Consider the following 18,455-nt stretch of genomic DNA (forward strand, 5'->3'; position numbering starts at 1 on the left):
AGCAATCCTATTAAACAGATTCCTAATTTAACAACTGAGTCTGCAATGTATTATTATTATTATTAAATTATATGAAGAATAAAACAATAAATTTAGACCTTTTGAGACAACTAAATAATATGTTGTAAGGAGGAAGGTATTCAGTTTTCTAGAAACATTTGTCACATAGTGGTTTAGGTCTGATGATAGGGTTCAGTGGAACTCCGAAATGCAGCCAATCTGTATTAAGTTTAGGTTGAACTGGCAACAATTCAATAAATAATTTATACAAAATTCTCATATGATATAGCAGTATCTTTTTATTTAGCAACTAAATATATATTTTTAAAGTTCAGTACTAACAGTGTAAACCCTCTGGCCACCATCTCAGCTTCTTGAATAATACGAAGACATTTCTTCATGTTGACCAAAAGAGATTTCACCACCTCTTTCAGTTCAGTGATCTTTTTAAGATTTCTATCAGTTACCTTTTTGAAATAGAGAAACAGTAATAACTGCATAATAGATACACAAAAACCAGCAGCTGCAGTAAATATTACAGTGCTCTGCAGAAATCCTGTTGTGTCTGTTTGAATAACATGTGGACGATATAATTTAATAGCTGCATAGGACAGGAAAACAGACAAAAAAAATGATGCCCTGAAAAGAAAGGAAAAATAACCATTACTTCTTCATTTATCTTTATTAATGGAGGTTATACTTTATTTGCTACACTGTTACTATTAGATTTGTAAAATAAGGTTTATATAAAAGAAAAAATTTAACAGATAAAAGAGGATTAATTAAAATATAGAAAGGTCAATAATAAGTTTTTTTTTTTTGTTTTTGAGCAATAATCATTCAAATACCAGAATCTAATGAAGTGAAATATGTAAGTATTTAACGGATGTAAGCAAAAATTATGTTAGGTAAATAATATTTTTATGAAAATTTTATAGTCTTTCATTTAACATGAAAAGTGTCTTTCCATTTACTCAGCGAAAAAATTATGAGACCAAAATACCTTTATATATAGTATACAGGCAGAAAAATTTAGGTAAATCACATTACATTTAGGTAAGCTTTAGCCACAGGTAGGTAAAGTTTTGAGTAAATCTGTTAAAAATTTATAACTCTCAAAACTTAAAATGCAGTTGCATTTTAAGTTTTGAGAGATGCAGATAATATTGTTGTGTAACAGTTCTGTTAACAAACACAAATATGAGAAGTATTAAATTAGCATTGAACTGTATTAGTACTGATCAGGCTAAATGATGCAAGGAAGCAGGCTTATTCTGCATCAGGCAAAAAAAAAAAAAAAAAAGCTTGACTTGATCATAATTTGTCCATTGCTCAAAAGGTAACTATCCAATTCCACCTCGAACCTTGTCAGCCTCTCTATTTCAACTACCTTGGAAGTCAACAACATGCTGCCTAAATAAACTTCATGATATCTAATTATCTGCTGCTTCTCAAAATTTTATATTTGCGTCCTTTTGTCCTAGTTTCATCTGCCAACGTGAACAAGCCTCCTTTAGTCATGGCTTTAAGCACCTCAATCAGGTCACCCCTTAAGGTGTCTAGTATCGAGACTGTGGTCCACATCTAATACACTACTCATATAGCCAACCATTAGCACTCCAACTAATCTAGTGGCCCATCTTGGGACCTTCTCTTATTAGGTCCTTTCTTAGGTAAGGCCTCCAAACTGATCAGAACAGAATATTTCATAAGGGGTCTCACTGCTGTTTTATAAATAGGAATAATACCATCCTTCCCCTGGCAGAAGTCCTATATATTTGGATAGCATTAGCATTATAGCATTAGTAGAGGCATAATGATGCAAGAAAGCAAGCTTATACAGCATCAGTCAAAAAAAAAAACCTTTCCCATTTCATCCATCCATTCAATCCAAAAATTTGTCCAGTTCTTCCTTGAATTTATTTAAGATATCAACTTCCCGAACGACAGATGAAGTTTGTTTCAGGCAGTCAACCACTTGCTGGCTAAAGGAAAATTTCCACACATTTTTCATCAATTTGAATTTATGGCCCCTCAGGTGCATACTAATGAAAAGGCTGAACATGAGCAATGTAACATATAGTACTATGCTGTATTTTATTTTTTCATTATACAGGGTGAGTCAGAATTATGTATACACACTTTGACAATCCATATTTTTTGTGAATTATATGACTGATTTGTATTATTTTTTTTCTCAGATTGGCTGAAACCCACAGAAATGACAGAGAAAATACAATTCAGTTTTGATGAGAAAAAGGTAATTCTTAAATGATATTGGAAATTTTAAAATGTTGTTCAGCATGCATAGGAAAGACAATATGGAACTATGATAGCTACTCATCTAACAATAACTTGTCTGCATGATAAATATCATATCCAAATAGGGACTCAACCCATGCTAAACAGAAGAGTAGAATGATGATAATAAATTTCAGAAACACAGTCCCTGAAATTTATCATCATTCTATATCACATAAATCTCGGGTACAAAATATCAATAAAATAAATAGTGGGAAGAAAAGGACAAGAAGTATCAAAAACACTGAAGCTGTTAAAAAAGTAACTGCAAATGAGTCAATTGAGTATTAAGAATCTTAAAGGACATTTAAAGTCTTTTAGACCTTGATTACTGCATGCAATACAGGAAGATGATCCAGATCAATCAATGCAATTTTGTGAGTGGTACTGTTATAAAAATGGTGAAATAGGTGCTTTTGAGGATGCAACTGTATCTTCAGATGAAGCTATGTTCAAACTAAATGGACATTGGAATTGTCACAACTGTGTTTACTGGACCAGTGAAAATCTTTACCTCACCTTGAAGAAAGATATTAACCAGCCAGGGATAACTGTGTGGATGGTAATCTTCTCTTATGGGATTATCTGATCTTATAGATTCAATGGCACTGTTATTGGGGAGAATAACAGTCCCATTGAATCTTGAAATGTTAAGAAATTATGCAGTACCCAATATCAGAAGCATGTTTTCAGATACGATGGTGATTTTTTCAACAGGATCTTTTTCAGTTTTAAAAACACCATCACACCCTTCACGTTTTCATATTGCTGTCCATGACTATTTGGACAGGGAACTTCTTGAACAACAGATAGATATCAGGGGGAGTGCTTTTGAATACCCTCCAAGGATGCTCAAAAATCAAAAACACTGGGGGATTTGTGGATGATGATGATACAGCAGGAAACATGCAGAATTTCAACGAACTTGTGTATTGTTGTATGTAGGAGTGTTGAAAAAATAAAATAAAAAAAGATGTTTATCTAAGCATGCATGCCAGAAGTGCATTGTGAACATCTTAAATTAGTTTTTTTTCCTTTTAAATAAAAGCCAAAGACGTAATTCTACTATTAAATAATAATAAAAAAAAAAACTTATTCAAATTTATTATTAGATTCACAAATTATGGACTGTTAAAGTACATACAGAATATAATTCTGACTCATACTGTATATGGCAAGTGTCTATAATACTATCATTAGAATACTAATATTTGTCAACAAAATAAGATTATATATATTTTTTTTTCAAGTTTATCCAACACGTGCAAACACATGTGCTTGATCTTTTAAGCAATGATAATCTTAACTTTTTGAAAATGTTTTTATGAATTTTAACAACTGGAATGCTGAGCTTAATTTAAAAAGTGAACTGGAATGGAATTCTGGTGCTTTTGTGGTCCAATTTGCACACTACTTCCAGGTGTGGGATACCAATAATATTTTACACAGAACTAGCACCTCAATAACAACATTAAATAATGATGAATGAAAAAATATCCTATACTTGGTAAAGTGTATCTGATTAATATCTTACCTACAAGGAGATGTTATGGAGTATTCTGAGTACTGATGATCGTTTTCAAGTGAGAAATTTTTCAAAAATATATAATCTTCTTCAATTAAAACTTTGTTGTCAGTAATTATACTTATAAATTCCTCAATAGATCTGTTATCCTGAAAAAATATGTGAACAAAAAAGGAAATTTTTTAAAAATATTTTAAAATATTTGTTAAAGGATGTGTAATAATTCATAATAATAATATTGTTCAATACCAAATTTCTCCTTAGCCCAAAGTTAGGTGATTACAGTGTATTTTTATGTGCTGATTACAAAATTGTCACCAAAAATGTTCCATTACACTCTCTCCCCTCCCTTTTGGAAAGGTATTTTCGTGATCGCTTAAAAAAAGGATTGAATGGATGGGTGAAGTGGAAAGGGTTTTTTTTTGGCTGATGCTATATAAGCTTGCTTTCTTGCATCATATGCATCTACTAATGCTAATGCTATATAGCATCAGCCAAGAAAAAAACAAAAAAAAAAAAAAAACCCCCCTACACAGTTCACCCATCTGTACCCTCCAAGAATATTTGTCTAGTTCTTCCTCCAATTTATTCAACCCATCCACTTCCACAACAGATGGAAGCCTGTTCCAACAATCAACCACTGGCTGAAGGCAAACTTCTGCACACCTATCCTGCAACTGTCCTTCCTCAACTTGAATTCATGCCCTCTCACATGTGTAGGAGTATTTCTCTAACCAACGATCCCATTAATTTCCCTGGAACAGACATCATTAAGCTAATGGGTCTGTAATTACTCACATCACCTTTTGATCCCCCTTTTGTATATCTCCAGTCCATGGGGATCTCCCCTGAATCCAAGGACATTCTCTTAATTATGGCTAAGGGTTTGCTTACCTCCTTTTCTGCCTCCCTTGATATAACTGGATAGATTCCATCCACCCCAGGTGCCTTTTTATGTCCATCTTCAACAATTTTTCCTCCACTTTCCTTTCAGTTATCCCAGCAAGTGGAAGAATGCCATTAACATTCAGCTTACTCAATCCATTCCAGGCTTTAAATATGTCAATCAGATCTACCACATGTGCCTAGACTTGAGACGCTACAATTTGCAAAACTGAAGCATTTCTAGGAAAGAGCACCCTTTTGTTCACCAGTCTGGCTGCTCTTCTCTGCAACTGTTCCAGCAGATCTATATCCTTCCTAAAGTGATGCTTCCAGAACTCTATACGTACTCAAGATGCAGCCTAACCATGGCCTTATACAAAGGTTGTAGTAGCTCACCCTGATGACTGTCATTAACAACTCTACCAACCTTTGTATCATCTACGAACTGAGACATTAAGCTTGATATACCATCATCAGTATGATTAATAAATATTGAAAATGACAATGGGCCCAGCACTGAACTCTGAGAACTTCAGTGATAACATTAGTCCATGAAGAGCAGTACCCAGTGATAACCACTCTTTGTCTTCTTCCACTTAACTATCCCTTTATACATAGCAGTAACTTGCCCTTAATGCCACATTGCTCCAATTTGTATAGCAGTCTTTTATGTGCAACAGTATCAAAAGCCTTCCTGAAATCCAAGTATATGATGTCATAATTATTTTTTGCATCTAGTTCCTTGGTCATTACATAACAGTGACCTATCAGATCGGGTAGACAAGACCGCCCCTTAACAAATCCATGCTGTGATTGCAGTATAACTGCATGCCTGTCCAGATGGTCCTGCAATACTTCTTTAACCAGTGATCCCATTATTTTCCCTGCAACAGACATTAAGCTAACGGGTCTGTAATTACTCATGTCACCTTTTTGGTCCCCCTTTATAAACTAGGGATACATTTGTATATCTCCAGTCCATAGGGACCTCCCCTGAATCCAAGGATGTTCTCTTAATTATGGCTAAGGGTTTGCTTACCTCCTTTTCTGCCTCCCTTGATATAACTGGATAGATTCCATCCACCCCAGGTGCCTTTTTTTTATGTCCATCTTCAACCATTTTCCCTCCACTTTCCTTTCAGTTATCACAAATTCATTTAGCTTCTCATTAGAGTTTGATAAACTTTTGGCATTCCCTTCCCTAAAGAATTCCTTGTGTGAATGTAGATTTGTGTAAATTTGTTCACAACCTAAACTGGGTCACCAACAGTTAACCCAGAGACATCAAGTGGTGCCCAATGTGATTCAACCCCTGCCCCCCATTTAATAAACATCATCAGTTGGTCCCACTGCAGAATTTAACACTATCTGAGATTCCACATGACTTTAAATTCCACATTGGTACACTGTGATCGCTACCACCCAATGGGTCTTTTACTTGCAGATTCTTAATGCATGAAGAATCACTGCTGATAACCAGATCAAGCATATTGCTTCCTCTCGTGGTCTCTCTAACTGGCTGCTGTAGAAAGTAGTCATCCAAGAAATCCACAAAAGTCTTGCTGGACTGTGAGTGACCAACCCACAAATTCCAGTCAACATCTGGAAAGTTAAAATCCCCCATTATGCGACATTGTGATTTGCTGGCCCACTCTCTTTCTCTGTATAGCTGTTTGGTATACTCATCACAGTCATTAGGCCAATACCACACCCCTACTCTCAATTTTGTTTTTTCAGTGATTATATCACAACAAACTAACTCAACATTGCACGTGTCACCATGCTTCTAAACTAAAAGCATAATCCCTCCACCCCTCCTGTCCTGTCTGTTCTTCCTGTATACATTGTACTCCCCATATTCAAATTCAGCATCACTTATGTCTGAGTGACACCATGTTTCTGCTGCTATTCCTACAATGTCTCCATTTGATGACTTAATCGGTACTTCAGATTCATCAAGTTTATTCACAATGCTGCTAGCATTAGTGTACATGCACATGTCCTTCTCTTAGTTACCCTAACACAGTCCATGTATTTATTTGCTTCATGATGACCCATAGCAAGGCCTGAAGTCCCAGACACCTTACTTTTCAGGCTGCTGCATTCCAGGCTCCCTACTATGCCCTGTACCTGTTAAATAAGTAGGTATGAGGAATTGACCTTGAAATCTCGCAAATAAGCATTTGCTCCACTGATTAAGAAAGGCTTAAATGTTATACTTCAGTCATGGTCAGAGATCATGCCATCTCCTAACGGAGATTGGCGAACACCACCGAAAATGTTTCTCTGTCTATGGTAGCTCTGAACAGCTGCTTGTTGTCCAATTCTTAATGTTATCAAGCCACGACGTACGTCTTCTTCCAGGTTTTCTTCTTCCTTCCATTCTCCCCTCAATAATTAGTGGTGGAATTGCATATTTGTTGTTCCTCATCAGGTGTCCAAGATATGCTGTTTTTATTTTCTTTATGTCCTTAAGCAATTCCCGGGTTTTTCCAATTCTCTGCAGGACACTCTCATTGATCACTCTTGCTGTCCGTGGTATCTTTAGCAAGTCCACATTTCAAATGCTTCTAGTTTTTCGAAGTGTTAGTTTTCAGTGTCTATGTCTCAGTGCACCATACAACAAAACTGGCCAAACGTAACACCTCATCATCTGGATTCTAAGGTGGAGATACAGGTTTCCATTGCACAATGCAGGTCTCATTTTAAGAAAATACTGCCTGGCCATTTCAATCCTTGCTTTTATTTTCATATCCAGTTTATTTTTGCCATTGATCCAACAGCCTAGATATTTGATTTTGTCAACTCTCTCTCTATCAGCCTTCGGTTTAACATGAGGAGAGGTGTTGGCATTGCCGCATTAAGGACCATGAGCTTAGTCTTGTTGATATTAATCCCGAGGCCCATCCTTTCACTTTCTTCACTCACAAGATTGAAGAGTATCAGTAAGTCCTGCATATTAGTTGTACAAAGTACAATGTCATCTGCATAGCAAAGGTTGTTAATCACTCTACCATTGACAGATATTCTTTCATTTCTTCCATCTAATGCTCTCTTGAAGATGACATCCAAGTAAATGTTAAATAGGAGGGGGGGAATTGAGTACACATCCTTGCCTCACGCCACGTTCAATGTTGATGTTTTCTGTCTTTCTGCCATCAACTACAACAGATGCTGTTTGGTTCGTGTAGAGGTGTTTAATTATTTGCAAGTCCTTTTCATCAAGGCTGGACTCCTCAAGGACCTTGATGAGCTTAGTATATTGGACTTGATTGTAGTTTTCTTGCATGGTGATTATTCTAGGGATATAGTAATGCAGTAGTCTCCCTGCTGGCTTTCTGCATTGCAGTAATGACATAAGATATTATTAAGCTGTCAGGACAGTGACTGTTCAGATATTTTCTATCCCCACTCATTGCCTGTACTGTAGAAGCTGCTGCTAAATATTGAAAAAAATAAAGAGCTCAGCAATTTATATAGCAATCTCTCATGAATAGCATCAAAAGCTTTGAAGGCTAAGTATATATTGTTTAAATGATTTTTTTTTTCATCTGGTTCCTTTGTTACTATATTGTAGTAGCCAATAACATTGGTCAGACAAGATCTTCAATTAATGAATCTTGTGCTGTGGTTACTGTATAACTGCATTCCTGTCCAGATGCTCCTGCATTACTTCTTTGATCACTTATTTTCACTGATCCATTATTTTCCCTGGATCAGAAGTCAAACTTACAGGTCCATAATTTTTCACCTCCTCTCTTTAAAACCCCTTTTGTGAATAGGAGGGCCATTTGCATATCTCCAATCCTAAATCCAAGGATGCCCTCATAATTATGGATTTACCTCGTTTACTGCATCTTTTAATATGATTAGATTCAATTGTATTAAAATCAACAGATTCCATCAGCTCCTGGGTGTTATTTACTTTTATCAGAGACTATTTCTTTTCCACTTTCCTCTTGGTTATCAAAAAATCATTCAACTTCCATTTTTAAGTTTGTATGCTTCTGATATGCCTGTCTGTAAACACTTCTTTTTGTTCACGGACAGCACTGGTCTCATCTTCCTCAACCAATGCTCTAGGACTGGTTGAGAAGATGACAGCCATTTACCATTGCAGAGAAATGTTAGTTAAAAACAAACTGGTCACCCAACCATGAAAATGAAAAACTAACCATAAAATAAGACTACACTTAGAATTCCTATACACCACACTTAGCAAAATGTCTTTGAAATGTCTAGATTAATGTAGATGCTAGTAAATATACATAAAAAATATTTATTCAGTTTATTGGCAACCAAAACAGGATCATCAGTAGTTATGCCATTCATATCTACTTGACAAATGTGGTTCTCTTCTCTCCTAGTGTTAATATAAACAAGGAACTCTTTCTTTGACAAAATGCAAAAAATAATAAGTAAACTGCAGGACTCCAACATTGCAATCAGCAAAAAAATTTTGGATCTGGAAGCTTCATTCAAGCAAAATGAGGAAAATTTCAACTTACTTAAGGATTGACTCAATAGAACAACAGTTGTTAGCAAATAATGTAGAAATAGTAGGATTAACTGGATTAGCAAGCCAAGAAAGGATGCAATGAAAGGATTTATTTCATGTATAGTTTTAACAGAGGTTAACATAAAAAGTGATGAAATTTCTAATTAAAATATACAAGGTTATGACAAGGTCTATATGTTGGAGAATTGAGAAGGGGTGGAGGAATAATAATATACTATAGAACATGCTTTAAGGCAATACAGGTTTACCACTTAACTCAGTCTTGTGAAAACTGCTGTGTCAAATTATTAGGAGAAGATCCAGAAAACATTCATGATTTGTGCTTTTTATAGGCCACCATCAGATTCTATAAACAGCTTCCTAATAGAATTAGATAACATAATTTTGCAATGGGATGACATACAGGCTGATAAGACCATACTAGTAGGAGATTTTAATATTAATTTACTAACTGATGAAACTGGTAATGTGATACTCAGATACACTGCAATCTTAAACAGTTATGGATTTGAACATACCTTATTTGGAATAACTAGGCAACAAAGGATGAAGGGTGATAGAACAGTAAGCTCTTGATTAGATCACCTTATAACAAATATAAAATTGAAGTATGCTAATTCTTACATACTATTAAATCAATTTTCAGATCACAGAACACGTATACTAATTGTAGATATGTATTCAAAACAACATCCATGTGAAGATAAAAAATTAAGAAATGTAACGAAGAAAAATTATTTATCAACAGGTAAACTGAAACAGAACATATACAACATGTTAATACAAAAGCAAGTATCTTACACAACAAATGTAAATGTCTTTTCAAATAAGATAATACAAATGATAAACAATTCAAGGTTTAATACAGAGAGAAAAGTAAATCACTCAGCTTGCAACATAAATTCTAGGAGTAGCAGGATTAAGCTTAAGAAACCTTGGATGACTAACGAAATAGAAGAATTAATGGTAAAAAGGGACAAATGCTTCAGGCAGTATAGAAATTGTCCATTAAAGATAGAACATTATCACAATTATAAAACATTCAAAAATAAATTGACAGGTATGATTAGAAAACAAAAAAATACTTATTACAATCAACTTTTTATGAATAAACAGATAACTCAAGAGGATAAATGGAACATTATAAATAACCTGTTAAGTACAAGGAAGAAATTACCAAGGAGAAATCAAATTAAAACACTATAAGAACAGATTTCTGGTACAAACAAACAATATGAGGGTGCAAATAGGTTTGCCAAAGCTGTATTAGATCTCAAAAGATATTATATTCATTATTGCCAAAATTCCTTTAATCAACAAGATAGTCTTCTTCACTATCTGAAGAAGACTATCAACAAGATAGTCTTCTTCAGATAGTGAACTCTTGTGTAGTCTTAACTCCACAATATACTGAGATTCTTAAGATTATAGAACAGTTAAAGAACAAGAAATCTTACGGACTGGACTGTATTACAGTAACCAAAGTAAAGAGAAATAAAGAACAGTTCTCTGTTCTCTTGCTGGAGCTATCCTACAAATTTACTTTCATTTAAGGTAATTCCTATATATAAAAAGGGATCACCAGATGACTTTTGCAATTATAGACCAATAACAATACAGTCAGTTATAAATAAGATAATAGAAAATTATATTTTTTCCCATATAAGCAAATATTTACATCAATATGGACTGTTAAACAACTCTCTATTTTCATATCAGAAGGGCAAGAGCACACAGACATTATTAGAGGATTTAGTAGACTCTTTTAACTTACATTTAAACAACAATAACTTCATAATGATTTTATTTATAGATTTGACCAAAGCATATGACTTAATTGATATTCCAATATTGCAACAAAAATGCAAAGAGAGGGAGTACCTCAGGGCACTCATGCAGGGCCAATCATGTTCGAACATGATTCGAAGTAATAAAAAACTCCTTTATATAAATTTATGTCAATGATATAATCTTATATACAATTGGAAAGAACCTGACAAAAATGACTAAAATGACTTATCTTTGAAAAGATCTACACCTTCCAAACACTTCCTCATTCATTTCATAAATATAAGTGGTCTCAGTTCCAATCAGAATGATGTCCATTTCCATTTACAGTCTGCCAAACCTCACATACTTTTTCTGACAGAATCCCAATTATCAATTGATTCAACCACCGCTCACCTCAGTTGTCCTAATTATTCATTGTATGATTCCTTTTGCTTCAAAGGTACTTGTGCATATGTCCACTCTGATATTCCCTGTCAGAGACTTAATAATTTGAAATCTCCTCTTTTCAATCTTCTCTGGTTTAAAATCTCTCTCTATGCTATTCCGTCAAATTCATCTGTTGCCTCTACTGTTCTCCTAACTCCACTAATCAATTGGAAAGTTGACTTTCTTAACAGCTTTCCTGACTTTCTCCAGTCCAACTTTCCTTTTGCAATTACTAATGACCTCACACAGATTGTTCATTTACTTATCAGAATACCAGACAATCCTAACCACTCAACCTTTTTCTCATAAATGATTCTTCCGAGTATATGGCTGAGGACAGCGGTCGTCTAGGCACCTCTGATCAAACTTGTTGATGGTCTCTTCTCCAATTGAGCTGTTCTCTCATGGCCATTCTCAACTCATGTTGTTTGGCATTACAAGAATACAAAATAGGATGATCTGCAAGAATTATTTTTTCTTTTCCTTGGTGGGAATACTGTTTTAAATATTCTGATGTGAACATTTTCTCAGATTGTATCAGTGAAATTATTCTTACAGGGATGAAATTCTTTATTCACACTTCACCTTAAAATCTCATCCTTTACCTAAACCATGGTTTTCCAATAAGTGTACTAAGGCTGTTTAAGATAAGAATGTTGCATATCACATATGGCTTGCAAAAAATTCTCCAGGTTCACTTTATGCCTACACCAAAGATCACAACAATTGTAAAGCAGTTATTAATTGGTCCAAACTATATTTTGAATAGGCTAAGAGTAGAAAATTTGCTTCTTGTGCAAATGGTAGTTGAGCATTCTGGTCTCTTGCCAAAGCTATTGGCTGCACCTTTTGCCCATCTCTATTCCCACTTCTGACAAAACCAGATGGTTCTTTGCCACCTCAGCTAAAGATAAAGCTGACCTGCTAGTATTTTACGTTTCTTCTAACTCGTGTATCGATGACCATGGCAAACCACTTCCTACCATTCCCAGTACACTCCATTCAATGCCTTCTGCGGTTGTCCATCAAAAGGATGTTAGAAGAATTTTGACATCCTTTTGGCGGAAGACCACATGACCTGGTGCCAAGAAAGCACCAGGGCATGATGGTATTTCTCCACTTTTTCTCAAAATCTGTGCTCCTGAGCTTACTCCTGTTCAGTGTTACCTTTTTACTTTCTTATTCCACCAGCGTTTTCCTTTCCATTTGGAAATTTGCTCATATCCAAAATTCCTTTCCCTCAGCTCCTAAAAAGGGTGAGAAATTCTTACCATCCAATTATTGTCCCATTGCACTTACTTCTATTCTTTCTAAAGTAATGGAGAAATCCATTAACTGCTAAATCCTAAACTATCTAGAAACCTTCCATCTGATCAAGGATCACCAGTATGGATTCAATCAGTGTCAATCCACTGGTGACATACTGACTTATATTATCCATCTGTGGACAAATTCAATGGAAATGTTTGGTGAAACTCAAGCAGTTGCGCTTGATATTTCAAAGGGTTTTGATTGTGTTTGGTATAAAGGTCTTCTAAATATGCTTCCATCTTATGGTTTGCCAACTGTTTTTTGTAATTGGGTATCTAGTTTTCTCTCTGACTTTCTAGAGTGACTTTCAGTGTCACTCACTGTGGGTGATGGTAGACAACCTTTCTGTCTTCTAACTTCTCCACTAATGCTGGTGTTCTCCAAGGTTCAGTTCTCTCTTCCACTCTTTTCCTCTTGTATGTTAATCACCTTCTTTTACTGACCAGAAATCCTATCCATAGTTTTGCTGATGTTAGCACATTGCATTTCCACTTTCCAGTTTGAGAAACTTTGCCCTGAACAAATAGCTTCAACTTCTTGAATTTCCACTATCAATTCCTTAAATGCTGATCTCCAGTAGGGTAAAGATAACTTAGTTGATTCCAATCCTTCTAAATCTCAGTCCTTTCTTATATCTTGTAAAAAGGATTCTTCTGCTCCTATTCTTATCTTTGATAACACTCAGATTTCTAGACAAGTTCATATACCTCTATTAGTGATTATCCTGACTTCTAATCTCTCTTGTCATAAGCAAATCACAAATACTGTATCATCTGCATCTAAAAAACTGGGTTTTCTCTTCTGCTCTTGGTGTTACTTTTCTTCCAAAAAGCTGTTCACTCTTTACAAATTGCAAATCTGCCCTACCACGGAATATTTTTCCCACATCTGGGGCAGTGCCCCAAAACGCTCTCATTTCTTTTAGACTCCATTCAAAAGAGGCCAGTTAGGTTAATCAATGACCCATTTCTAACAAAGTTTCTCCACTCTCTGTTTCAAAGATTTTGTTTTTGCTGCATGCCTTTTCTGTAGATAATTCCATTGGCACCATTCTTTAGAATTGGCTTCTATAATTCCCGCTTTCTCTTCCAAACCAGTCAGCATTCTTTTATTGTCCAACTTGAAACTCATAGAATCAATTTTTTTCTTCCTCATTTATTCCTATAACTTCTGTGTTTTCTGGAAGAACCTTCTTTTATACATATTTCCTGAAAATTACAATCTACAGAAATTCAAGCCTAATGTCAACAAATATCTTCTTTCATCTTCTCAACCTAAAACCCATGCATAGTACTAAGTATTATGGTTCTAATACCTCTTATGCTTGGGGGTTTCATAATTAAAAAAAAAAAAAAAAAAAACCTTCCCTATATGCTTCCCTTTTAGAATTTGCAGATGGAAACATCAGTCAGTCTCACTGAAAATACTTTTTAAAAGCTGTGTAAGGCCATTGTTGTGTCATCTTTACAGAAGCAAAATTCCTTTCCCTCAGCCATGATAGTAGTTACATCTTTATGCAAATTCCAGACCAGCACACTGTAATTCGTGCCACCTAGTGGTTCTTTTATCTGCAAATTCTTAATGCATGAAGAGCCACTGAGTATGCAAGAGTATTCACATTCTAAGGACAGAAATAGAAATATGAAAGACAAACAGAATACTAATATAATCAGATCAATGGCATACCTTTCCCTTGTTGCCTCTCTAACATGCTGGTGCAGAAAGCCATCCTCCAATAAACCCAGAAAAGTTCTGCTACTGTGCATAGTTTGCTTATTTACTCTGATCTGTAATTGACTACAGAGCAGACAATGCAAAGTTCCTAATGACGAAAACCTTCAGATATGGCATTCTCAAGAAGATATACTCAGAAGATATAAAGTTAGAGGAATTAACAAGATAGAAAAATACAAGAACATTACTATATTTAGCAATCACACAGATGAACTATCATCACTCAAAGTGCATGTACTTCTGTATCTACATGCTTGACCACTCAGCTATTGCTCAACAATATTATCATAATATACTTGAAACAGTTTACAGTCAGTATGTAAAGTTTTTAAAGTATATAAAGCTTTTAAACAGAAAAGTTATCAATAACTTATCTTTAGTAAGGGAATAAGAAATTGAACTTACCAGCATCTTTGCATCACTAACAAGAACATTTACTATAGTATCAGAACTCCATTTAATTATCTTCCTAGGTATATCCTGTAGAAACAGCAGAAAGTTATGGTTGTAATTAAAGTTCAAGATGCATGCTAGTAATACTAGAAATAGGAATAATTTACACACACTCTGATTTAAACTATAAATAGACTGATTTTAATTATGCTACGTGAGTATTTGTAATGCAATTAAATCACAATATAATGTTTCAGCCATACGTGGTACTGGCTGTATTCACATGCTAAGGACAGAAATTATTTTATTATTATTAGCCATATGGTGCAAGGAAGCCTGAAGCTTATGCTGCACCAGGCAAAAAAAAAAAATTCCCTATTACTCTGAGAGAGAGAGAGAGAGAGAGAGAGAAGTAGAAAGGAATCACCAAGAAAGGGAAGAATGATGACATCCAGCTGAGGACCCTGCGTGCGCCAAGCCCATGCTCACCAGATGTGAGCCCCTGGGGGTGATATGACAGTAAGACAAAGAATGTCAGAACTGTATAATTAATCGAATCTATTTAGGCATATTGATAAAAAATCTTAAGCATTAGCAAGAATTATGCAGACTGATATCTTATAGAGAAGTAGGATTACGTTTTTTAATTTTACTGATACCAATCTTTTCTTTCAACAGGATAGCAGAACCTGCAGTTCCACCATGAAATATACACTGTATGTAGGACATTTAAAAATTCTACTCATAAATCCATTTTTCAGACATCACTTTTCATTTGAATACTAAATTTATAGTTAATGCAATGTAAGTTTTTTTAATGTCTGGCAATGTTTCCAGATAATTACAATTCTTAAGTTTTTAGCATTAAAGTGAAGTCTGTAAGGGCAATGGAATGCAAAATAAATCTGGGTCAAAACAGCACCAAGTTCTCCAATTCATAATGCTACAGAGAAAAGAGGTAAAGAACCACAGAAAGAATGCAAATGGCATACGGAGAATCAGCCACATATGGCAGCAGAATGAACAATGGCGATGTAATACTTAAAAGAGAGCCAAAAACTGACTGGAGATAATCCAGTCTAGCAGGCTGATGAATTGCATCAAAAAGTCAGAGTTTGTGATTACAGACTGCTTAAACCACTGCTTTATCCATAGCAGTAACTTACTCCTAACGCCACCCTGCTCCAACTGATACTTTCATGTAGAACAGTGTCAAAAGCTTTACTAAACTCTGTTTATGATGCCAAAATTATCTTTTTGCATCCAGTTCCCTCTGTGATTATTCATAGCAGATAATCAGACAAGATATCCTCTTATCAAATCTGATAAGGATATATCTTGTCTGTAGTGAGAATTGGCTCTATAAAACTTGAAATAAATTTTAAAAAGCCTACTGCAAATGAATAATAGCCTTTAGTTTCACATTAATGTGAACTTTAAAACTGCTAAAAAGTAATCTAAATTTCATATATCTATATGTTTAGCCTAAATTATTTGCAATTCTGCCTAGACACGATAGAAAGGATTATATGCTCAAAGCCCTCAAAGATTATATGCTCAAATCTGCAAGGCCCGAGGGAGAAATTATCGGTATGCCCCACATTTGTAAGTAGAAAGAATGTATTTTGAAGAGATGGTATTCATTTAAACAAAGGTGGTGCAAGGATTTTTGCCAGTATCATTGAGGATACTCTAAGGGTTCAGAGAAACTGCTTGTTGGGGGGGGGGGGGAGAAGAGTAATTCAGATCCACGTTTATCTGATGATATGGGTCAAAGTAATGCTTGCACTCACCTCATGAATTCTTGTTTATTGTCACAACAGCCAATGTTGATAAGATGTTCTGAGAGTAGCAATGCTTCAAATGAGGGGGAAGATAAGCTTGGGATACAAACCTAAATAACTTCAAGGGGGTGGGGTGAGTCAAGGTAGTAAACTATAGAAGATTATTTGGTCTCAACTATGTCTACAGTAATGTCAGGAGTGTTGTCAATAAAATGGCTGAATTTGAACTCCTGTTTAGGACAACTAATGCTGATATAATAGGGCTAAGAGAAAAGTGGTGCCACCTGGAAATTGGTGATGACAAGTTCCACTACAGTATATATAACATATTCAGGAAAGAATGGGAAGATAGGAGGAGAGGTCATGCCTCTAATCAAAAGCAGCCTGAGTGTGAAAACAGCATTTGCTGAATCAGAAGTTACACCTTCTAGCATAGACTCTGTGTGGTATAGGTATGTTGAGGGTCTAACGGCTCCGGGGATTTCTCCCATCTCTGCATATGTTCTATGTATCGAGTGACAGTACCCTGTCAATGCCAGAGGTTTAAAAATAATGTATGGGTCATGTGGTATGTAGTTTGTTGTGCCCATTGTTCATCCGGCCTGTTGGCCGCCGGGCCCCCAGTGGGACCCGGCGTTACCATACCTAGTGACGGGGACACCAGCCGGGTGTACCAAGAGACTAATTATACTCTGGCAGGTCCTGCCACTTACTTTCCTGGGATTTCGGTGACTAGAACCTAAAATAAAGGTTGGAGTTATCGCTGTTGATTTAAGTAAAATTGCATTTAGAAAGCGCTGCATGGGGTTTTACGCTGAAAGAACTATTTCTAGAGAGCCTAAAAGGTCGGGCAAAATTTGATGTGATTTAAATTTGGACATGTGGGGCAATCGCTGTACAAGAGAAAGTAATGGGGGGAGGGTGTAGATGGGGGATGAAATAGGAAGAAGAGGGGGTCGGATAGGAAGGTGATCCCCATTTTAAGTGGGGCATGCTCATGCCCCACGACATGGGGAGGCGAGGAGAGGGAAAAAAATATAAAAATAAATAAAAGAAATAATAAAAAATAAAAATAAATAAAAAAAATAATAAAAAATAAAATATGGGGAGGAGAGGATAAGAGCAAATACCCCCTCTCCCCCCCCTCCCTGGAAAAAAAAAAAAAAAAAAACCGCACAAGGGAGTGCAGTTTTGGGTCGACAGTAGGCCAACCAAATCATCCTAAAGTCTTGACTTTCTGTGGTAAGCTGAGTTTTTTTTTTTTTTTTTACTTGTTTGACCTCCTGCATTCTTTCTAGTCGGGTTGCCTTTGGTATATTTCTATCATTGTTTTCCTTCTAGAAAATAGATCCTGGGCATATTGACTGAGTGCCTTGTAGTCCTCTTGAGTGTCTAACAGTCTGGGTTCTTGGTTGTCTGGGATATATTGGATTGCCGTTATTAGGCGTAGTCGTAGGTCATCATACAAATCGCACTCAAACATTAAGTGTCTCCAGGACTCTGGGTTGCTACAGGGACAGTCCGCGTTATTTATGATGCCAAGTTGGTGAAGTTTAGCTTTAAACGGGCCGTGCCCTGTAAGGAGGAAGGTGGTATTTCGACCAGGGTGAAACCACGCTGGCGCCTTAGGGTACAGCTTGGTGACAGTGGGGAGGAATCTTCTGGTGTGAGTTAGTTGGAAGCAAAGGAACAATGAGAGTGGGAGCAATCTACAAATCAGAAGACTGAAGAATATGATGAGATTTTTACACGCAGATGAAATGGGCAAGCAAGTGTAAATATCTTA

At 35.7% G+C, this 18,455-nt stretch overlaps 1 protein-coding gene across 1 annotated transcript in view; it reads right to left on the bottom strand.

The window, feature by feature from the left end:
• Window positions 1–18,455, bottom strand: part of LOC150086766 (vezatin-like) — a 46,412-nt gene that overhangs the window by 7,047 nt on the left and 20,910 nt on the right. Inside the window, exons 3-5 of the mRNA XM_090372251.1 lie at window positions 14,898–14,972; window positions 3,836–3,975; window positions 343–639 (exon numbers count right to left, since the gene is read on the bottom strand). Of these exons, the coding sequence (XP_090228377.1) occupies window positions 343–639; window positions 3,836–3,975; window positions 14,898–14,972 (512 nt within the window). The remainder of the gene's footprint in view (window positions 1–342; window positions 640–3,835; window positions 3,976–14,897; window positions 14,973–18,455) is intronic.

Source organism: Mastigoproctus giganteus, chromosome 4 (assembly GCF_048544385.1).
Source record: "Mastigoproctus giganteus isolate SK-2022 chromosome 4, ASM4854438v1, whole genome shotgun sequence".
In the NCBI taxonomy this organism is placed as follows: Eukaryota; Metazoa; Arthropoda; class Arachnida; order Uropygi; family Thelyphonidae; genus Mastigoproctus; species Mastigoproctus giganteus.